This window comes from Haemorhous mexicanus, chromosome 3, assembly GCF_027477595.1.
Source record: "Haemorhous mexicanus isolate bHaeMex1 chromosome 3, bHaeMex1.pri, whole genome shotgun sequence".
Lineage (NCBI taxonomy): Eukaryota > Metazoa > Chordata > Aves > Passeriformes > Fringillidae > Haemorhous > Haemorhous mexicanus.
The window spans coordinates 2,324,417-2,347,356 of NC_082343.1; the positions used below are offsets into that span (position 1 = coordinate 2,324,417).

Sequence of the window (22,940 nt, forward strand, 5' to 3'; positions counted from 1 at the left end):
CAAATTCATATCTGGCTGCTACTTTTCCAGATAGCCAAAATTGTCTGCCAGAGGGCTTTCCATTATTGTTTTTCCCCCCTCCTGGTGTGAGCATGATCAAACAGCAGGACTTAGTATAGCCAAGAATAAAACAAGAAAATACGATGCATGAAACCTCAGTAAATGGGTGAATAGACATATATTTAATAAAATTGTTAGTTTAAGAATCTTGAAGTCTTAGATGTTAAGTGTGAATGTCTGATTGAATGAGAGTCCTGCAAGTTAGTTAGTCCTACAGTAATGTACTCACATTTTGTTCTTCTCCAATTTCAGTATTATGGACTGCAAATCTTGGAAAATGTGATAAAAACAAGATGGAAGATTCTTCCAAGGAACCAGTGCGAAGGTAGGGAGGGATTTTTGTCATTTCCTCAGAGCTTTGTCTATTAACTGAGATTTAGACTGTCAGTCTCTAAGTAACATTCTGTCATGTGGTATGCTATCTTGAATGATGAAACCACATCTTTCACTTTTGTGATAGTGATCTCAGTGGGTTGGGGAGCAGTTGAAATTCTGCAGCTTTGTGGAAAAGGTGTCACTGATAGTTTTGAAACACATGAGGTGAGCCACTGGCATTGAGGTAGAGGTTTTCATTCCCTCTGCTTGGCACAGGAGGTTTTGTTTTCTTCCTCTGGAAGCTGTGTGTGCAGCCCCAAGCAGACTCTGTGGCCCACTTGTTACCTTGTGTAGGTTTGTGCTATTATTTTGGAATTGTAAGCAGTTACAATGACTTTAAAATGGAAACACTGAGTAGATGGACTGTCTTACCTGTTGATGGTCACTCATTCTGTTAGGCAGGCAGGTGCTGTGCAGTTGGGTTTAATTCATGAAGTGTAAAGCCAGGCAGGTTGCTGTACTTGGTGCAGTGTAGGGTAAGCCCCAGTCTCCCATCAATGCAATGATGCAAGTCTGGAAATCAGTTCTGTGTTTAGTTCATGGGTTTTCCCCTCCCCTGTAGCTTGCAGTGTTGCTGACTTTGAGACATTGGCTCCAGTAAATGGAGGTACCCCTGTGGTTGCAGGGTTAGTGCTTTTCACAGGGCTGGCTGTCAAGTCATCACAACTTGGACTTTAAAACATTAAGTGCAACCACTTCAAATTCTTGACATTAAATGGTGTCACTCTTCTATACTTGGCTTTTTACTAAAAGCTGGTCTTGGAACTAATTAAAAGTTCCATATTTCTGTGTTCTGCTGAGAGCTTTTATTAACCATGTTGAGACATGCTTTGAATTTTTACTGCCAGTGCTTAGGTTCTGAAACTATATTAATTAAACCAGAATTTGCAGTGCTGATGAAAACAAATGCATAGAGAGGGACTTGACACTTTTGGGCTTATTCCTCTTCTCAACTTTCCCCATCCCTTCCAACTATAGGTTGGCAGAGGGTAGCTGTCTTTGAAAGTAAAACTGAAAGTGAAGTTTCCATTCATGCTGCTCTTGGAGGTTTCTAGGGAACAGCTTCAGCTAAGGCTCAGACACAGCTATGCCCTTCAGAGAAACTAAACAGTACCTTAGTTAGCTAAAGTTAACTGTTCTTTGTGCTTTTAATTACTGGAGTAGCTCAGCTCAGTCATACTTTGTTACATCCCTGACTATGAGCACTCAGTTTCAACATTTTGAAGTTGTTGTCCTACAGTTTTTGGCTGTGGGAGCAGAGCAGGAGGAAAAGGAGTTGGGAGTATTGCCCACTGCTGGAGGGAGATGCAGAACAGATGTCTCAGGGATGGACCTAACTTGGTAGTTTGGAACTGAACAGGTGCCAAATGCAGGATGTCATTCAGGAATTCAGACTTTAAATTCATGCTCTTAATGCACAGGAGAGCTGAGAAACTGGTGGTGGTGGGATGAAGTTGCTGCTGGCTGTGCTTTGGGTCGTTCTATCTCCAGCACTGACAGTGCAGTTGGAGTGGCTCCTGCCATCTGAGAAAATGCAATAACTCTATATGTTACAAGGCAAAATAAAGTTACTGTCTGTAGGTGTATAATCATCTTGAGGTATCTTATTCTTACTCTTTCTGACTTACACATCTATAAAAACTCCAGAGGAAATAAAAAAATCCTTTATAATAGCAAAAGAGTGTTGTTTGTTCAGCTTTGAAAATGTTTCCCTTTGACAGAGGCAAACTAAAATTGGGAAATTGGCTTTTATCCTGTTCTAGGGAAACTAGATTAGTGGCTTTCACTTGTGTGGTAGAAGAGGAACCAAATGTATTTTCTGTACCATGGCATTTTATCCTGCTTGGCCTCAGTGGTGTAGGAGGGAGAATCTGTTTCATCTCTAATCCAGTTTGATCTGGTCTGTGGTAGTTGCTTTTTAAATTTTTTTTTTATTTGGCTGATGATACTGGCTGGTACAAAAGAGCTGCTCCAGAGCTCATTCAGGTGGCTTGATTACCTGGGAGATAGTAATGTTGGCTAAATTGAGGTTTCCTTGACTCCAGCCATTCTTTGGTTGACAGGATTTTCCTGTTTGAAGTGTAACTGGTGGAATGTGTACGCAGGAAACTGAAACTCAGTGTACAATGGAATGCTTAGTGACAAAGCAAATCATGCAGGTTTCAAATCAGTTTTACCTTATAATTTATAAAACATGTCTTCTGCATGTCTGCTTGCTTTGTGTAGTAAATACAGCTGACAAATCTTACTGTTGGTGAAGAGGAAACAAAATGCATTTATGAGGAAACCACTGTTCCCCCTTTGTAGCAACAGCAGTGCTTAAAAGTTAAAGTCAAGAGCAGATCTGAATTAAATGGTCAGTGAATAAAAAAAGTTTTTGAAATTACTTCCCTGAAACTTGTTGGTAGAAATAAGGCAATGCTGTTAATTACAGAGCATGAACTGTAACTTTTTTACAGGTTTTTTTTTTGTTTTTAACAAGTTGTACATCAGAATGACTCGTTGGGCTGTGAGGTTAGCAGAGGTTTGTTACTGCTGCTGTCTGTGTGCTGGAGGCTTTTAGCTTCCAGCCTTGAATTTCAAATGCAAGGAGGAAAATACTTTTTCTTCATATGTCTTCGTTAGACTTGAAGCTGTGTTCTGAAGTTTTTCTTTTGTTTTAAGATAGCTTTTGGATTTGAGCTTTTCTGGCCCAGCTGGCTTTTAAGTTTTGTGAAATAGCTTTCTGTTCCTCGGGTGGTGGTGTTTGTGAGCACTTACAAAAAGTAAGTTTATCTTTCCATGATTCTGAAACAAGAATAAGGCAAAACAATCAATTTACAATTCTAATATACTGATGTGATGGCTTTTTGGTTTTTGTTTTTGATTTTTGGTTTCCTTTTGGAGTTAGCAGTGGGAACTGGTTGGTTCTGTAGACAAAAGTGGAGTTTGAGGCACAGAAGGGGTAAAATTCAGTTAAATCAGATGCCTGACCTGCGTGTTCAGCCTTGAGACATGTTTGGTCATAGCCCCCAGCAATGGTTAGCCTTGTCTGGGTGATTTATTTAGTCCTGGGAGGGTGCTTGGGATGGCTCTTCCACGTACACAGATGATGTCATGTGGTTTTCATTGAAGCCTGGCTGGGGTGGTGATGGATTCCAGAACATCCCAGGCAGTGCTGAACCTGGCTGCTGGCCAGGGTGTTGTGCCATCATTCTCAAGTTGAGTTCTGAGCTTATTGAGGTGTGCTACTAAATTGCTTTAAACTCTGGTATCCTTTAGAGTTGATTGTTTAATAACACTCAGAGAGGATGGCATTTGATTAAAGTGCTGTGGTCTCAAAAGGATTTTCTCTGGCAGTGTGAAAACCTGCCTGGAAAGAAAGGCTTTTTGGTCTCCAGTGCAGTGATATGTTTCATTAATCCTGCATTGTGGAATGAAATACTGTTCCCCTAACAGAGAGAGCTTGTCTGGAGTGTTTGGAGCTGGAATGGATGAAGCACTCCTTCATTATGAAACACAAATTGCTTGTACAACTTCTCTCATCCTGCAATGAAAAAGTGAAGTGTGCAGAGGTACAGCTCAATGTTTTCCAGGAAGGTCCTGGAGTGGGGTGTAAAGCTTTTGATGCAGTGGAAGATGCTGTAGAGGAGGTTTTTCTGTGCAGTGATGAGATATTTTAATGGAAATTCCTGGCCTGCTTCATGAGGAAGATGTTTCTTTGCTTCTCTGTAATGAAGAGGGGATGAGCTACATGGCTCTTCTGTGTGTGTGTGAAGACAAGCTCTGTGCCTTTTCTGTTGGAAAGCAAACAGATCATGGATTGATTCAGTTCACCACTAAGGGGTAAAGGTGATTGTGGGACTGTATGGGAAAGCAGTGTTTCTTAACACCATAAATAAGATGGTATTTTGGCTACATTTTGGGACTAAACAATTCAGTGTGAGTGTGTATGCATACAAATGTCCCCAGAGGGGACAGCTCAGCTTTAGCATTTGAAATTCTATTTTGATTGCAAAATAATGTTCATTTGCTGAATTACGTTGCCCACCTGATTCATTTGTGCCTATTAGTCTTTAATACAAGCAGAGACTTTATTAATCTCAGTAAATTAGAGTGAGCTTGCATCTGCAGCACCAGCTAGAAGAGTTTTGGACACTTGTTAAATGCTTGTGCTCTGTGATTGCACAGAAGGCTGTGCTTGTGTGCCTCGAGGACAAGAGGGTTTGTTGCAGGTGTGTGTTTGCTGAGAGTGTCCTGCTGTCCTGGGCTGTGGCAGGAGCTCTGTGCTCAGGGTACGTACACAGAGTGCAGGAGAGGTAATGGCTTCCTAGAGCACTTCCAAAGGTGAAACTGAAGATGTTTCCTCAAGTTCAGGCTGCAGAAATTACTCATGACGTGATGTTCCTCTCTGTCCCAGTTCCACTCGAAGCGCTGCAGAGCTTGGGTCACTTGGGAAAACAACTTTCCCTCCAGGAAGGGTTCAGTTGGACTGCATGTTTGCCTCTCTGTTGAGGAGCAGCTTTCACAGAAGGATGACAGTATCTAATGGATATCCAGGAATGTTCTACAAGGCCTCAAGTTCATGCCCTTATTCTGTCATCCCTTTTATGGGACTTGGTACAAAAGCACTTCGCAGGCTTTGCTTTCTAGAAAATTCCAACCTTGGGGCTGGTCCAGGCCTCGAGCAGGGTCTGCTCCCTTTGGTTGTCCTGAGATTAGTGCAGGTGCAAGGTCAGATCATCTTTGAAGAACATTTTGTGTGTCCTGGGTGTTGTGGTTGGTGTGGTTTTGTTTTGTTTTATTGGAAGGTCTGTTTTCCTGCGCTGTCTGTCTCTTCCTGCTTGGCTCAGTGAAGGGCCTGAGCTTGGCAGTTGTGGTGTTGGCCTCTTCAAGACTTGTTCAGCTGCTTCAGTGATGGAAGGAGACCTTCTAGGCAGTGGTTGTGGGGTTTGTGCATGTCCTTTGCTTTCCTTTCTAACATAACCCTTCCTTTGAAGTTCCCCAACACAGTGCTTTTAGCTTATCCCATGGATTACTGCCCCTGAACAATTTCTTGGACATGTTCTGCTGAAAAATGGTAATGAGCCTCTGGGTTGATTTTTGTCAGAATATAAATTTGACATGTATTTGTTCTGCTGAAAATGATCTTTCCTATGGAATGATAAATAAATGAGCTATTAAATATGGAGCAGGAACCATAACACTTGATGTTGAGGAAGTATAAACTGACATCTGTGCCAAAAGGAGCATTAGAGAATTGGATAGCTGCTGCTTTTAGGAGATTAGGAATATGACTTTGTTCACTGGATGGACGATCTCAGGAGCCAGCCTGTGAAAGGCAGCAAACTTTTTAGGTTGTCTTTTGAGCACTGGTCACCATTTTTACTTTTATTTTATTTTTTTAAATAAAGAAACTGTGAAGCAGAGCAGCTGTTCTCCTCTTGAAGCACAATATTGGAGTTGTTAGTGAACAGCACAATGCCATTGATGCAGCAAGATGGAAAATGCCATGGATCTGCAGTTGGAACTCCAAAAGCAATATTAACTTTATAATTCCTTTTTGAAATGCAATGAGTTGCAACAGTAGGCTTCCCTTAGTGGTTTGGCAGATGGTTATAACAGTTTAGTTTCTGGCACTGCAAACCTATTTCCATACTGTTGGGGGGGCTTTCATGTCTCATTTGTGAATTACTGCTATGCTTCAGCAAAGAGTGTGCTTTAGGTTTAAAACATCAGGTCTATGATGCTTGGTGGTAACTCTTACCCAGTGCCTGACAGTGATCCTTTAATAATGACCACTCTCCTGGAGCAGTGGGGATTGATCCCAGCTGATGGTGATGAATAGTTCCACTTGCAGCTACCTGTAGAACAGCTCCTGTCTAGTATGTATCTGATGGCTCAAAGGCTGGATCTAGTTTTTCCGGGTTTCACAAGAATGCAGTTAATAAATTGTCCTTTCTAATCCTCTTGCTTAAGCCTGAAATGAAAAAAAAAATTACCCTAGTAAATTTGGTCAAGTCTTAGACAAGTTTTGAAACTTAGAGGATGGGGATTGTGTCTTCAACAGAAGACATTCTTCTTCTGAAAGTGACAATTTCTGAAATCTTCAACGTATGCATGTTGTCTGTGTGAGTCAGCTGACATGTCTTGTGGAAGAAATGATTGAAACAAGATTTTTGGGTTCATGGATTTGAATAGCAAAGTATCCAGCAATTCTCCAACTTCCCTATGTCAAGAAAACACTTGCCTGGCTTGAAGTGTGGTGTCAGAGCTGAACTCCTGGAATGTTCACCTGGGTCGTGACTCCAGGCCCTCTGAGCCTGCCTTTTCCTGGGATTTGGGGGGATATTGTCTCTTGGAAAGTCATTGTTCCCATGGATTTAGGAATTAGCAGTGAGTTAAGGGTTAAGTGGCGAAAGGAGACTTTGGGGCAGTGTCACTTCCCTACAGTGATCTGGGTTTTTCTGGTTTATGGTGGAGCTGAAAGCCCTAAAATAATTTAAAAACATGAATAGAAGAAGCACAACGAAATTAACAGTTCTAGCGCACTGTGTGTCCCTGGTTGTCCAATTGCCAATGAAAGGTAAAAAAAAAGAAAAAACAGTAAAGCAGAATCTACTGAGATGGTGGATTCACAGCATCCCTGTGTGCCATAAAAGCCCAGTGGTTCACACTCAAATTGGGCTGTATGAATGAAGGTTGGAGTTCTGTTCTTGTAAGATTTCACAGGAGAGGCTTTGCTTAGCTTTTACTTTAAAATGCTGTGCATAGGAATTCCTGTTTTTAAAATGGATCACCTGAGTAGACGGGAGCAGCTCTGAACTTCTGCCTGCAGTGCAGGTGATGTGTCAGAGCTTTCCATGCACTTCTGCAAGCCTGGCATTGCAACTGGGGTCACACTTAGGAAGTTCTGTTTATTCTTGGAGCTCACTTCCAAATTACTGCAAGGACACTAATCCTTAGCCTTTTGCTTTATTGAATTGTGGTGTAAAGCCATCTTGTACATCTAAGATATCCCCTGTCAGGATTGATGAAGGTGCATTTTCCCCATGTAGATGCTCACTGCCTCAGGCTTGTCTGGCCTGTTAGAGGTGTTTCTGGTTTAAAACCATGAAGAATCTGAATTCAGAAATACTTGTTGCTACTTCTGTGATATCTGGCATAGCTGAAAATAAATCCCTACCTCTTCTGCAGGTATTAAAAAATATGTTGTTGGCCTAATTATCAAGACCTCATCTGACCCAACGTGTGTAGAAGTAAGTGAGGAATTCTCAGGGGAGGATGAGGGAGGGGAGCGTTATGCAAAACCTGACTGCTCTCTTCTCTTTTCCAGAAAGAGAAAGTGTATATTGGGAAACTGAATATGATTCTTGTTCAGGTAAGGCAGAGCTCATAACACTTGAAACCTTGCAATAAAGTCTGTGCCTTTGCTGTGTGTCTCACGTGGGGCTGGCTCCCTTGGCAGATCCTGAAGCAGGAGTGGCCGAAGCACTGGCCCACGTTCATCAGTGACATTGTGGGGGCCAGCAGGACCAGTGAGAGCCTCTGCCAGAACAACATGGTCATCCTCAAACTGCTGAGTGAAGAAGTGTTTGATTTTTCCAGTGGCCAGATTACTCAAGTAAAAGCTAAGCATTTGAAAGACAGGCAAGTATATCTGTTTAAATCTTAATGAACAGAGTGGACTTTGTGCTTGCTGCTTAAGAGTTGCTCTCACTTGGAGCCTTTGTGTGAGCACCTACAGCTGTGTAATTCCATTTCTGAGCCCAAGAGGGTTACTGATTTTCTTTGAAGCACTCCTCCTAGGGGATCCCTATCTTCATTTTATACACACAGGGATTTGTACCTTGCTGCAAGTAGCATCTCTTGACTGATGGCTCCTACTCTTTTAACACAGCATTCAGCATTGATTGATTCTATTTCCTTCTTTCCTTAGAATTTGCAGGCACAGGCTTCAAGCTGCCTCAGATATGCATTATTGCCATAAAAATGGGGATAAACCAGGTGGCTGTAGAATGCCTCCATGGGCCCATGTCTTAAGGACCTGTCCTGTGGGCATAGATATTGATTTGATTTATGAAATGTGGAAATGGCTTAGTTTTCAATTATTTTTTTTTTTACAGCATGTGCAATGAATTCTCTCAGATATTTCAACTGTGTCAGTTTGTGATGGTAAGTCACATTTCTTTAATGATGTTTTCAAAATTCCCCCCTTTGTGCCTAACAGTGTGACAATAAACTCCAAATTGTCATTTACAGGAAAACTCCCAAAACGCTCCCTTAGTCCATGCAACTTTGGAAACTTTGCTACGATTTCTGAACTGGATTCCTCTGGGATATATATTTGAGACCAAGCTAATCAGCACACTAATATACAAGGTATTCTTGCCAAAAAATCATAGCTCTTAAGTCTAAGTACAACTAGCAGAAAAGCTGTACCACACTTCTGTAATGCTCTTTATTTTTTTTCTTCCCTCAACAGTTCTTAAATGTTCCCATGTTTCGAAATGTCTCTTTGAAGTGCCTCACAGAGATTGCAGGTGTCAGTGTAAGCCAGTATGAAGAACAGTTTGTAACACTTTTTACACTGACCATGATGCAGTTAAAACAGGTAAATGTTGATCAGAAATCTCCCTTTGAATTTCATATCACAAAATCCATTTCTGTAGAAAGTTGACAGGTTTATGTTCATTGCAGAGCTCTTGATAGGAAAAGTATTGTTCTTTGGTGATATTTATGGCTTGATCAGAAGATGCCAAGTGTGTTTTTCTGAATGTGATTGCAGCTGTATTTCTGCTCTATTGATTTGGTTAATTTAAGAGATATTTTGAGCCCTTGGGCTGTCTCGTGGGGAAATGTGAACTATGTGTCTCAAGACCTAAACTGACCTAACTTCTGCAAGTTTCTTTTTGATTTTTGGAACTGATAGAATCATTTCTCACTAAAAGCCATACACCAAATTTATATAATTTGATAATTCCCCTCTGAGCAGTTCTGATTCAGGTACATGAATCCCTTCCTCAGCAGATTTATATCATAAGGGGATGGGTGAAGGGGTTTTTTGTAACAGTCTTTTCCTCTCTTGGCAATGTTGGTCCATCTTGAAGGTTCTTTATAAAAACCAAAAATCAGCATCCTTGTTAATACAAAGTAATTGTGTATAAAAAGGGAAATTCTTGATGATTTGTTTTTGCTAGATGCTTCCTTTAAATACCAATATCCGACTTGCATACTCCAATGGAAAGGATGATGAACAGAACTTCATTCAGAATCTCAGTTTGTTCCTCTGCACGTTCCTCAAGGAGCATGGTCTACTTATAGAAAAAAGGTTAAATCTGAGGGAAACACTAATGGAGGTAAGGAGCTTGGTTTATCTGGTTTAGAAATGCAGGTGTGTTCTCATGCTCAAAGGATGTGACATTAATGGAATTTCTATATTGTTGTAATTCAAGTTGGTAAGAGAAAAAAATCACTCAGAAATACCAAGCCCCCCCTCAAAAGGTTTGTTTCCTAGTATGCTTCAGTAGTGATCCTTTACCAGTGCAATGTCTGAAAACTTAACTGTCTCACCCTCTTCTTAATTGTTCCTGCATGGAAGTGTCAAATAGTGCTTCAGAGTAAATGAATATATTCTTTTTCCATGGGTTTACATGTTCTGTTTGGCTCTCCCATGAAGAAGGTGTGTTGCTATGACTTCATCAGTCTGTGTTTTCACTGAGCACCCAGAGCTGCTGCCTAGGGACCAGCACATGCTCCAGGCCAGTTCCTCCTTCCTGGTGTAGCTTCCTGCCTGGTTTGCCATTTCCCAGCATTTAAGCAGTCTTCAAGGATGAGACTTTCTATGCAGTAAAGACTGTGTGTGGCAGTGGCAGAGCCCTACCAGGTGACTGGGACAGTAAAACCACTGGGACTGTGGCAAATATTGGAGATTCAGTTTAGAAGGAAGGGTTGGAAAGGCTGAAACACTGAGGGGTAGATTAGGGTAAACCCTAATCCAAAGATCAGGGGTTTTCAGTTGTGTTGTTTGAATTGTGAGTACCAATTTTGCTGGGACTGAACTGTTCTATGGTGATTTTTTTTGCTACTGCTCCACTCCAAGGGGATGGAAGTTGCTCCATATCCCCTTGAAGCACCATTTTCTGTGTGCAGAATCAAGCCCTGTGCAGGTCTGGAGGTTGTAGGCTGAGGAACTGCCCTGAGACAGGGGGAGAAAAACACCACCCCAATTTTGAAACCTGGAGACCAGGTTTATTGGGAGGGGGAAGTCCATTTTGCAGGTTGATTAGCTGTAATCCAGTGTGTCCATCTGAATTCCAGTCTGTTCTCAGTATCTTCTGGAGGTAGCCCTCTACAAAAAAATAATCTTAAAAAAGGCATATTATTAAAATTGGCTGCAAATATCAAATTATTGTAGTTAATTTAGAAAATGGACTCAGAGCAGCTGGTAACAGTTCCAGATAATTCCTGAATTTGCAAGTAGTAAACTTTAAAAAAAAAAACAAACCTGTGAATCAGGGGCACACAACACAAGGCTCAAGTTTCTACTTCCAGTGAGGCTGTACTGGGAAGAGCTGTGTAAAAAGTCATTTACAAAACTGGATTCTGAAGACTTTCAGTCTTGAAATGTTTAACCAAGTTCTTATGCCTGCCTAAAATGGTTGCAAATTAAACTTCTGCAAGCTCTGGTGTAATAGAACCTAAGTACAGGTTTACTTTAAAAAGCTGTGTGTCATTCTAACCTGTTAATTCCTGCACTTTGGATGTAGCAGCTGAAATCATTCCTTGATTTCAGAGGAATCTACATCAGTTATTTGAAGTGAAATTACCTAGAGAAATTGATGTGTAAAGACTAATGTATGGCTGTCCTGAGTCCCTCTTTTGACACTGTAGGTGGAGATGCTGTATCAGGTCTTTATCTTTCAAAGTGCTTAATATTGGAGTGTTTAAGCTATGAAAATATCTTCAGATTTTATCATTTTATTCTGTTTGTTCACTAATGGGCAATTGCTTTGATATCTTTCACCAGGGACTGCATAATAAGCTTAGGCAAAAGAGGTTTGTCTGTGTAGTTTTAATTTCTCAGGCTGGTATCTGAGCTTGTCAGAATTGCATCAGTGGCTTTCCCTGCTCAGCCTGCTCTGGCTGTTCTGTCTGGGCAGAAGTTGAAAATGTTCTGGTAGATGACTTCCCTGGAAGCAAAGGAGCAGTGTGCCAGGGTCAAAGGATCCAGAACAAAGCAGCAGCAATAGTCTTGAGAATAGCAATCACTGACACCAGCTGGTGAGGCTTTTTTGAGGTTCTGAAAATGCCTTGCAGAAGCTCCAGAGGCTGTGGGTTTGATAATTTACAAAGAGGCTGGTTTGGTGATGGCATTTCTAAGATGTCTTTAGGCTATTTCAGATTTAAGGATACAAACACACTTTGGAAATAACAATGTGACAGGAGTCCTTGGTTAGGAGTTCTGCCAGTCACACCTGTGACCTGTAAGTGATGTCACTGCAATGTTAATGCCTCTTGTTCCAAACTCTCAGATTCATTTGGTCAGGATTTGGATAACTGAACTCAAAGCCATGAGGTTTCATCTGCAGATATACTCACCAAGTGGGTGTTCAAACCACTCTTTTCCAGGCTCTTCATTACATGTTGTTGGTATCAGAAGTTGAAGAAACTGAAATTTTCAAGATCTGTCTGGAATATTGGAACCATTTAGCTGCTGAGCTCTACAGGGAGAGCCCGTTCTCCACGTCGGCGTCGCCGCTGCTTTCGGGGAGCCAGCACTTCGATGTTCCTCCAAGGAGACAGCTCTATTTGCCTGTCTTGTCCAAGGTAACCCATGCTCAAGGGAAAGCACTCTGCAGATTCAGCTTCTCTTGTCAATCAGAGATTTCACTTCGTGTAAAGAGGGACATAAAAAAATTTCCCTTAGAGTAATCGATAGTTGATTCAACTCTAGTTATAGAATCAATGTGGAAATACTTTAAGATGACATCAGTATATAGTAAGATAATTTATGTGATATTTCAGGTTTTTGAAGATGCTTAATTTTAACATAAATCTGTATTAAGCAGTTTCTGTAAACAGAAAGGCTGGGGTGTTAGAGTTAGAGGAAAACCTGTGTGTTTGGGAAGAGTGGTCCTTATGTGACATAAGCATTTTGGACTTACTGTTGTAATAAAAATACTACAAAGGTTGGGGTTTCTTTAAGTACTCCTCTTGTTCATTGGAGGGAGAGAAGTCAGCAGGCTCTGTCTTCCATGGAAGAAGCTGGCATTTGTTAGCTGCCATTTCTGTATAGGTGGATATAACCTGTCTGTGGTTGAGGCTGCCTGGGCAGAGTGCTCTGCAGACACTTGTGCAGCTGGGAGAGAGGTGCTGGTTGCAGTTTGATGGAGTTTGGACTTCCCCCAGGTTCGATTGCTCATGGTGAGCCGCATGGCCAAGCCTGAAGAAGTCCTGGTTGTGGAGAATGACCAAGGGGAGGTGGTTCGGGAATTCATGAAGGACACGGATTCCATCAACTTGTATAAAAATATGAGAGAAACCTTGGGTAAGTGAGCTGGCTGCAGTTGGTGTGCTGTGGGTTTGTGCAGCTCCACCAGCGTGCTGCAGTGTGTTATCTTAGCATCTGAAGTATTGTGTGGGTGAAATGGTTATCAGCAAGGAGTACTACACAGACTGGAAGGGGAGGAGGCAGTGGCTGCTCTGAAGGTTCCTGTTTGAGGCATGCAGTGTTTTATAACCTGATGGAGTAGTAATACACTACTTAATTTTGTCCTTAGGTATTGCAGTGATAATGAGATTTTTGAGGCAGGAAACAATATTGAGAGTGCAAATAGTAACTTGAGAGAGCAAAGATAGAAGAGTTGTCAGATGTTCAGGACATTAAACCTTCAATATTAAATTTATTTCTTCAAATGCAGATGGGAACACTGCGTGTTGAGCAACAGGTTGATGCACTAGGAATGTGTGTTGGAGACTTTGTGAGATGCAAAGTAGATGTGGGTGTAGTGGGTGTTTTTATTCTCACCTGTCTGCTGGGGATGTAGGTATATAGGCTGTGTTAAATTAATTGTTTTAATGCATTTGCATGTGGAATGTGAAAACCATTTTTGTTTGGTGAAACAATTACTGTATATTCTGAGCCTAAGTTGTTTTGCCAGATACAAGATTATTTCTATGAAAATGCAGGTTTGTATTATGTTGTGTTACCTATAAGATTCACCTGGAGAAGAAAAAAGAAAAGGGAGGACAATGTGGTGGAAGCTGTATTCTGTGGTACAGTAAAAGTCTATTTCTGAACCTGGCCATAAATTGCTCTTGACTTGCTGGGATTTAGAGTTTTATATTGGAGACACTAATCCTATTAGGGACTGATGCAAGTGACTGAGTTGTGATACCTGAATCTCCCACCTAGACCTGTTCAGGAGCACCAGCTCCACTTTAATCGTGGCTTATTGCAACCAGCAATGAAACCCAGAGCTGAAGAAAATGTGGAGGCTTACACACTGTGTAATGTCCCCCATAGGCAGCCAATCCCATATTCCCTACAGGCCATCACTACAGATGCTTTTGATAAAAATCTGCCTTGGTGTCATGTGGGATATGCAATGATTTATGCTTCTCACTTCACCTCCATGTGAAGTTTTCCTGAGGTCCTTCAGAACTTAAATTCTCAATGAAATTTATTGTCCATCTTTAAAATAATATGAATAAATTTTTGCTTTAATTACCTCGTGCTGTCATGACTTCAGGAAGGAAACAGGCCACTTCTACCTGAGAGCATCAGTGGGTTTTTATGGAAGTGCTTATGGAGTTGAGCTCCAGGCTGCTGCTTTCAAAGGTTCCACGTTGGTGTCTTTCAGTTTATCTCACACATCTGGACTATGCAGACACAGAGCGAATTATGACTGAGAAGCTTCACAATCAGGTGAACGGGACCGAGTGGTCGTGGAAGAACCTGAACACGCTGTGCTGGGCCATCGGCTCCATCAGCGGCGCCATGCACGAGGAGGATGAGAAGAGGTTCCTGGTCACAGTCATCAAGGTATGCTGGGGCAGAACCAGCAGCCTGCTCACACTCCAGGTGCTGCTGCAGAAACTAAACTTGCAGAATTGCTGCTCTGTCATCTTAGAAAGCTGCCCTAGTGGAGAGTGGAGAAGAATAAATGAATGGGGAATCTTCCATCCTGAATTCAGGGGTGATGAATAAGTTAGTGATGAAAAATGCATTGATCCAAGGAGCTTTTTCATCAGATAACATTTAATTTATGGTTAAATGTGTTCTTTGGGGATGCAGAAGAGATGGAAAGGGATTGCTTATGGAATACAGCAGAGTGGCAAAGTAACCCATGACTGTAACTAGCCTAACACACTGCTCTTTTGCTGTATCTGTATATTCATTGGTCAAACTCAAAGTTTTGTAAAAATATTATGCACATATTAACCAGAGTAACAGACTTTTTAAAGTCATACAAAGATGCTTACAGAATATTTTGTTTTTAATCATACAGAAGATGTATTTTACTTTCTTCTGCTTGATGTGGAGCCTGTGTTTTTATCTATCAGCTTCTCAGCCAGTATTGAGTACTGTGAGGCTTGTTGAACTCCCCCTGCAGGAATCCTTAGTTATAATTTAAAATGAAGATTCCTAAAACACAGTGATCAGGGTTTGGATAAAACATCAATGATTGCATTGCCCAAATCTTAACGCACTTGTTTGGGGTTTTATTTCTTCATTTGCATTTTGGATTGTGGGCAACCACCTTTAATACAGCTGCCTATAGGATGTTATGCTGTTGTAATGTTTTTAATGACACTAAACCAACTTGGAGAGGAAACTGAGAATCTGTTGTGTTGTAGGATCTCCTGGGACTCTGCGAACAAAAGCGAGGGAAGGACAACAAAGCCATTATTGCATCAAATATAATGTATATAGTAGGTCAATACCCACGGTTTTTGAGAGCTCACTGGAAGTTTTTGAAGACAGTAGTCAACAAGCTGTTTGAATTTATGCATGGTAATTATGTTTTTTTTTTAATTTGCTGTTTTAATTATTTAAAAAAAAAAAAAAGCCTATACGTGGAGGGGAAAAAATACCAAGCAGTAACTGGCTGAATTTCATTTAGAAACCCACGATGGTGTCCAGGACATGGCTTGTGATACCTTCATAAAAATAGCACAAAAATGCCGCCGACACTTTGTCCAGGTTCAGGTGGGAGAGGTCATGCCATTTATTGATGAAATCCTGAACAATATTAACACAATCATCTGTGACCTTCAGCCACAACAGGTAGGTTCTGTTCAGGGTTGGGGGTAGTTCCTAAAGGTTAATGCACAGGTCCTTCCTGTTGAAATAGAGGGGTGTTTTGTGAGGGTTGAATTGCATTCTTTAGTTTTTATTAGGGACAGTGTCAGGGTATGAATGCCATGATCAAGATGCATTGCTGAGATGGCATTTGGAATGTTTGGAAGGAGAATTAAAGTGCATTTAGTTGAAATTTTGATTTCTGGAATGTCTTCAAGAAGACACTGTCTGTAACTTGGTGATTCTGCCTTGGGAAAGAGCAATATCCTACTCTAACAACACTGTTAGAGTAATAACTGTAGCTCTTGTATTTGGGATGGAGGGAGTGAGGAACAATCCAGAAAGGGAAAATGGAAAATCCAATCCTTTCCAAAAAAGGAGCAGTGTGCACCTGCACAGTGAATGCACTGAAACTTCAGGCAGAGTGCATCTGGCACCTGGAAAAAGATACTTCCAGGATTGATGGGAGCCAGTGCACAGTTCAAACATGTCTGGTAGAACTGAGTATTTCCTTAGTACTTTGTAACTTGCTGCTTGTGGTGTTGCTGTTGCCATCAGGTGCACACATTTTACGAAGCAGTTGGATACATGATTGGGGCACAGACAGACCAGACTGTGCAGGAGCATCTGATAGAAAAGTACATGTTGCTGCCCAACCAGGTGTGGGACAGCATCATTCAGCAGGCAACAAAGGTGAGCTCTTCCATTTTAATGTGTTCTGTGTTCAGGTCAGAAACCCTGCTAGCTGTTTGCCCTCTCCTGGCTGTATTTTTCACACTAAGTGCACAGAGTTGGGCTGGACTTCATTATATGGTGGCTGAGACAGAGATTGACATGACAGTGAAGGTGTAGTTTTGAGAGAGGAGACTTAAATCACAAAATAAATACCTGCTTAAATCTGATTTAAAGTACAATCTGTTACTGTGCAGAATTCATTTCAGTAGTTTTTTCTAATGCCTCCCTTTCACTTGGCTTTTGGGTAGCAGCAAAGTTAAAATGCTAAAAATACTGTTCACTATTATTTCTGCTCCCACCACTCTCTTAAAGTACATCTTTTCTTGCTTTATCTTCTATTTCTTTCAGTCTGCTGAAAATACTTTTATCTCTACACATTCAAGAACAACAGTCTTGCACTTCACAAGAGACAATCCATTTGCAGTTAATCTAATTAACGGCCTGAACCTCAAGCAAGCTTGAGTTACTTTTCCTACCTGACTTCTCCCAAGAACATACTGCATTTTTATTGGACCCCTTCTATCTGTTTTCAACTTCTTAATCTCCTTAGTTTTTCTTCTTTCTTTGACTAGAGTAATGCTTGTAGCACTGCAGCAAAATAACTCTGCAGAAAAGCAGAATGAAATGAAGTTTTATCCTGACTCTGTTGGAGGTAGTGTCAAATGCCATGAAATAAGCTGCAGGATCTCTATAAAAAATCCATAAATTTGAATGATCTGTACTTTAAGGCAGTGTATAAAATAAATTGTTTAAACTTAGGCTTTTAAATTGCAAGCTAAAGGGTGGTTGTATTCACTAATGAAGATGAACTCCAATTTTCTTCACAGAATGTTGATATTCTAAAGGATCCTGAAACAGTGAAGCAGCTTGGTAGCATTCTGAAAACCAATGTACGAGCATGTAAAGCAGTTGGCCACCCCTTTGTGATTCAGCTTGGAAGAATTTATTTAGATATGCTGAATGTGTACAAGTGCCTAAGTGAAAATATTTCTGCAGCTATTCAGGCTAATGGTAAGAAATTCCATGTTCTCCCTGAAAATGGGGTTTAGCAGTGTCTGCCTTTGGGTTCCAGAGTACATCCCAGTCAGGGTAATTTTACTGTTTGGGAGAAAGTGCTCACTTAAATCTTTGCTTGTTAACAGATGTTTTATTCAAATAAAGAATTCCCAACTTTAGAGGGAGGAAGAAACATCTATAAATGATCAAGTTTAGGAGAATGCAGAACACCAGGGCTGCTCACTTAGAATTGATGAGCATCTTGCTGAGATGCAGTGTAGCCAGTGTTCTTTTAGCTTGCTCTGGTTTTGAGTATTAAAGGACTGTCTGTAAACAGGATCTTGTTCATTGCTTCAGAAAATGTCAGCAGGGTTTGGGATGAGAGTGTGCTGCTACAAGGCTGTCTTGCAGAAATGTAATGAGTGAAGATGCCTGAAAGCTCTGGTAAGCCAGGCTTGCAATCACAGAAGGAATTCTCAATTACCTCCCTTGTTTTTACCAGCTAACTTAGGGCCTGTGGCATCTCAGCAGAATGTGCTTCTGTGGTAGTCCATTACAGGATGAAATGAGTCAGTTGCTGAATTCTGTGCTGTGCCCAGTTTTCTGGCCAGTGCACAAGGTGTACCTGGAAACTGGAATGTTAAATGCAGCTTGGTAACTGCACAGCTGCCTTACCTCGAAGTGGCTTCTCGGAATTCACAGTAGAACTGGCAGAGAAATCAATAACTTTTCATTCAGCTGATCTAATGGCCAGAATTCATCATTGCCAGGCACACTGAAGTTGAGGGAGCAGTTGCTGAGGCTGAGGGCCTGGTGGGCTCCTAGAGTAGCAACTGCTGTGATTGCAGTTGCTTCTGAGAATGTTTTTACAACTGGCAAAGATTAAAGACAAAGGAAGTCTTTAATAGTCTTTGTCATTCAGATATAACAATCAAGTGTTCTCTGTTTTGGTAGTATCAAGTTATTTTGGTGGGGGTTTTGTTTTTGTTTTTTTCTGGGTTTTTTTTTTTTTTTTGGTTGTTTGGTTTTGTTTGTTTTGAGTTTTTTTTTAATTTGAGTTTTTTTGACACCTCACACAATTAACTGAAGCTTTAAAATTTTCCAGGTGAAATGGTAACAAAGCAGCCCTTGATCAGAAGTATGAGGACTGTAAAAAGGGAAACTTTAAAATTAATTTCTGGCTGGGTGAGCAGGTCCAATGATCCACAGATGGTAAGTGGATGCATTTTATACAAATAACTCCTAAGACAGAATTGGGAAGAACTCTGCTCTGTGTTCAGTTGTTGGTCACAGGAGCTTGTAAAATATAATGGAGGAAGTGGAATTCGAAGAGGTAAGCCTGAGCCATGCTTGAGATACTTCAGTTAATTTTAGCTGGGAGTAATCTTGAAGGGAGACGAGGAAATTTAAGATGGAGACAGAGCACGGAAACTTCAACTTCCTCAGTAAAAGTGTCACCTGCAGCTGAAGGAGGAACTAACTTGGCTGCTAACTGTGCTGGAGACTGTGCCCAGTAGCTGCTCTGCTATAACCTGGCTTACTCTTCCAACCAGGTAGCTGAAAACTTTGTTCCTCCGTTGTTGGATGCAGTTCTCATCGACTACCAGCGGAACGTGCCGGCCGCGCGCGAGCCCGAGGTGCTCAGTACCATGGCCATCATTGTCAACAAGCTGGGGGGACACATCACTGCTGAAATACCTCAGATCTTCGATGCTGTGTTTGAGTGCACATTGAACATGATCAACAAGGTATTCCTGTTCGAAACCTGGCATAAAGCATCTCCCACTGAACATCACTGCAGGGTCTGGGATCTGGGATTTACGGGTTCTTCCAGTCACACAGTGTGTTTGTGGCACTTGGCAAAATTTCTGCTCCAATGGATGTACTTGTTTTATAGTTGAGCTGTCTAGTTAGATGCCTTAAATTGCTTCAAATTTCCCTGGTTAGCTCTTGATTTTAGCTATTAGTTATTTTTCTGGGGCCTTGGACTGCTGCACTTCTGCAGGCAGAAGTCAAATGTCAGTGTAGGACCAAGTGCTAAAACTGATAAATATTTAAAGTGTAAGAACACCACTTCTGCCCAGTCCACTATTTCCTCACTAAGTGTGCAGTAGTACTGACTTGCTCTGTTTAATGGAAGATGCTGTGATGGAACTTAAGGAGACTTGGCTTTTTTCCCCTTTATCTTCTAGGACTTTGAAGAATATCCTGAACATAGAACAAACTTCTTCTTGCTGCTTCAAGCTGTAAATTCTCACTGCTTCCCAGCCTTCCTGGCCATTCCACCTGCACAGTTCAAACTTGTCCTGGATTCTATTATTTGGGCTTTCAAACACACAATGAGAAACGTTGCAGATACAGGTAAATGGAAGTATTTAATACAGATCAGAGATTTTCTGATAGAATGCTGTTCTTTTTCTTCCTTTTCTTTATTCAAGCTTAGCGTATTGTTCACATGAATCTGCATTTTTACAAGGATAGAATTCCTCTGTCTTAGCTTCAAGGTGTCAGCCAGGGATCCGTGGATGGGCTGAGATGTTTGGTTGTTGTTTCATTCCTGTAGCTGGAAGAGAGCACTGTTACAGTTTCTTCTTGCTTGCTTTGCCACCTTAGCATTGGCAGGTGGCAAAGCAAATGTTCAGCAATGGCTGAACATTTCAAGCAGCAGCTTAAAATGGTGCCACAAAAAATTGTGGAACCAGGGATTCTTTTAGCCATTTGGGGATGGGGAGAAAGGATGTTTTTCAGTAGCATTTCACCAAGTAAAGTCATTGAAGTTTCCATTTAAATCTAAACATTGAGACATCTTTCCCTGTTTAAATAGCCAACACTTGTCTGGGTAGAGAGTTTTGCTCATCAAGAAGTGTGATTGGCTCTTTATGCTAATGATATGCTAATGATAGTGTAATGAAGCTGAAGGGGTGTGCCCTGTCTGGGAGGCAGTGCCCTCTAGTGCCAGCCTGGGCAGTGCCTCACAAAGCCAACACGTGTGCCCCGTTGGGCATCCTGCTGCCCCTCAGGGTTTCTTGGGCTGTTCCTGTTGTTTGGAAAAGGCCAGAATCTCCCAGCTGTTGGAATATCGTTCTCTTGGTCACTTTTCCATGCCTGTTTTGCAGGCCTGCAGATCCTTTACACCCTGCTGCAGAACGTGGCGCAGGAGGAGACGGCTGCCCAGAGCTTCTACCAGACGTATTTCTGTGACATCCTGCAGCACATCTTCTCCGTGGTCACAGACACCTCGCACACTGCAGGTGAGCACGGGCCTCTGGCTGAGGCAGGTGCTGCAGAGCACCCTCTGAACATCACAATAAAGCTCACATCCTCTTCTGAAAAACAACTGCTGCTGAGTAACAGCTGCCTGTGTCTGCCTTTGATCCGCAGGTTTGACAATGCACGCGTCAATCCTTGCCTACATGTTCAACTTGGTAGAAGAGGGAAAGATAAGTACTCCTTTAAACCCTGGAAACCCAGTGAACAACCAAATGTTTATTCAGGAGTATGTGGCTAATCTCCTCAAATCTGCATTTCCTCACCTGCAAGAGTAAGTCTGCTGTGATTCATTCATGCTTCTCCCTGGGTTTTTACTTCTTGGAATTCTAACTGATGTGTTTGCTGTTAGTGCCCAGGTTAAGCTGTTCGTAACAGGACTCTTCAGTTTAAACCAGGATATTCCTGCCTTCAAGGAACACCTAAGGGATTTCCTGGTGCAAATCAAGGTGTGTTGGGCATGCTTTTCTCAAGAAATTAAAAGTAATTTTCAGCAGGATACTGTTGGAAAGCTTTTGGACAGTGTGGAGTCAGTGCTTGTTTGAGAAATAGAAGTTATTTTGCATCTTTTTAAAATGCAGTGAGAACTCTGTCCAATGGCTTGTGTGACTGAGTAGTGTTCATGGAACCTGTTTCACTGGGATTTCACTTCACAAATTGGGTTTGAACATCACTGCTTGTGTTATGCATTGTGCACACAATCCTTGTGTCTTAGGACAACTGCAAAACTAAATCTAATGGGAAATAAGTTTTTAGTTTTAGGTTTTAATCTAATGGGAAATCTGGTTTTTAACCAGATTTTTTCATTCTGCTTGGAATTGGGACCAGTTTTGAAATTCACTACACTAATGCTATGCCTTTGATAAGATTGTAGGAAATAGTTTGTTAATTTGTTTTGAGATTGCAATTGTCAGGTATTTCAGAACTGTAATGATTCTGCTTTAGTGATGATAGACTCCAGATGCTGGGTTTGGCATCCCATTCTGTAACACACTGTGAACATCCTTAAATACTGCTTGATATTGGTTGTGACCTTAGGAACAGAAAACCGTGCAAGTAGCCTGTCAGGGAACAGGAAGGGAAGATGTTTCCTGTATCATTTTGGAAGCTATTACTCTGCCTTAAGCACTTGACAATAAACTGATGTTTTTGTGTGAATTACCCCAGGAATTTGCAGGTGAAGACACATCAGACTTATTCTTGGAGGAGAGAGAAACAGCCCTTCGGCAGGCTCAAGAGGAGAAGCATAAACTTCAGATGTCTGTACCTGGCATCCTTAATCCACATGAAATTCCCGAGGAGATGTGCGATTAAAACAAAAATAAAACAAGTTTTGCAGTTTTCTTTCTGTACAGCTACTTTGTTGTGATAGAAGAAAACAGCACTTGGATATTTGTTGACCAAAATGATGCCAATTTGTAAATTAAAATGTCACCTAGTGGCCCTTTTTCTTATGTGTTTTTTGTATAAGAAATTTTCTGTGAAATATCCTTCCATTGTTTAAGCTTTTGTTTGGTCATCTTTATTTAGATTTGCATGAAGTTGAAAATTAAGGCATTTTCAAAGTAATTACTTCATGCCCATTTTGTGGCTAAGGGGAAAATAGGCAAAGCGTAACTTGTAAAAGACTATATTGCAAAATAATACAATTTCCTGTAAGAGTATCGATTTTTAATTCGGAGTCATTTTCTTTCTAGTCTGTCCTGCAGTCTAGGAGAAAAGGTAAAGAGTGAAGCAGACAGAATGAATTGTTAAGCAGAGGATTCTAGTGCTGCGTTTGTTCTGATCAGTTAGCAGCTTTCTGGACTGAGTGGTAAGGCTATAGGCTACGTGTATTTGCAAGTTGTATGGCAAGTTTGCAGCAAGATCATGTGCATATCATCCCATTGTAAAGCAACTTCTAAAGAGTATGGGAACACAGTACAGTTAGTTATTTTTACACAGTTCTTTTGTTTTTGTGTGTGTGCTGTCGCTTTGTCGACAACAGCTTTTTGTTTTCCTCAATGAGGAGTGTTGCTCATTTGTGAGCCTTCATTAACTCGAAGTGAAATGGTTAAAATATTTATCCTGTTAGAATAGGCTGCATCTTTTTAACAACTCATAAAATAAAAAAAAAAAAACAACTGGCTTTTGAGATGACTTATACTAATTTACATTGTTTACCATGCTGTAGTGCTTAAAGAACACTACTTAAGAGCAAAATAAACTTGGTTTACATTTA

The 22,940-nt window shown here is 41.1% G+C and overlaps 1 protein-coding gene across 3 annotated transcripts in view; it reads left to right on the forward strand.

Annotated features, from left to right (window-relative positions):
• The window catches only part of XPO1 (exportin 1), a 34,684-nt gene extending 11,744 nt beyond the window's left edge, over positions 1-22,940 (forward strand). For all 3 annotated transcript variants that reach the window (XM_059840510.1, XM_059840511.1, XM_059840509.1), the window contains 22 exons: positions 313-385; positions 7,612-7,673; positions 7,751-7,795; positions 7,883-8,064; positions 8,541-8,589; positions 8,677-8,796; positions 8,900-9,028; positions 9,615-9,773; positions 12,046-12,243; positions 12,826-12,964; positions 14,280-14,461; positions 15,277-15,433; positions 15,543-15,706; positions 16,280-16,414; positions 17,284-17,467; positions 18,558-18,664; positions 19,006-19,200; positions 19,645-19,813; positions 20,569-20,703; positions 20,834-20,993; positions 21,072-21,168; positions 21,887-22,940. In XM_059840510.1, the coding sequence (XP_059696493.1) occupies positions 313-385; positions 7,612-7,673; positions 7,751-7,795; positions 7,883-8,064; positions 8,541-8,589; positions 8,677-8,796; positions 8,900-9,028; positions 9,615-9,773; positions 12,046-12,243; positions 12,826-12,964; positions 14,280-14,461; positions 15,277-15,433; positions 15,543-15,706; positions 16,280-16,414; positions 17,284-17,467; positions 18,558-18,664; positions 19,006-19,200; positions 19,645-19,813; positions 20,569-20,703; positions 20,834-20,993; positions 21,072-21,168; positions 21,887-22,033 (2,988 nt within the window). In that variant the 3' untranslated portion in view covers positions 22,034-22,940. The remainder of the gene's footprint in view (positions 1-312; positions 386-7,611; positions 7,674-7,750; positions 7,796-7,882; positions 8,065-8,540; positions 8,590-8,676; positions 8,797-8,899; positions 9,029-9,614; positions 9,774-12,045; positions 12,244-12,825; positions 12,965-14,279; positions 14,462-15,276; positions 15,434-15,542; positions 15,707-16,279; positions 16,415-17,283; positions 17,468-18,557; positions 18,665-19,005; positions 19,201-19,644; positions 19,814-20,568; positions 20,704-20,833; positions 20,994-21,071; positions 21,169-21,886) is intronic.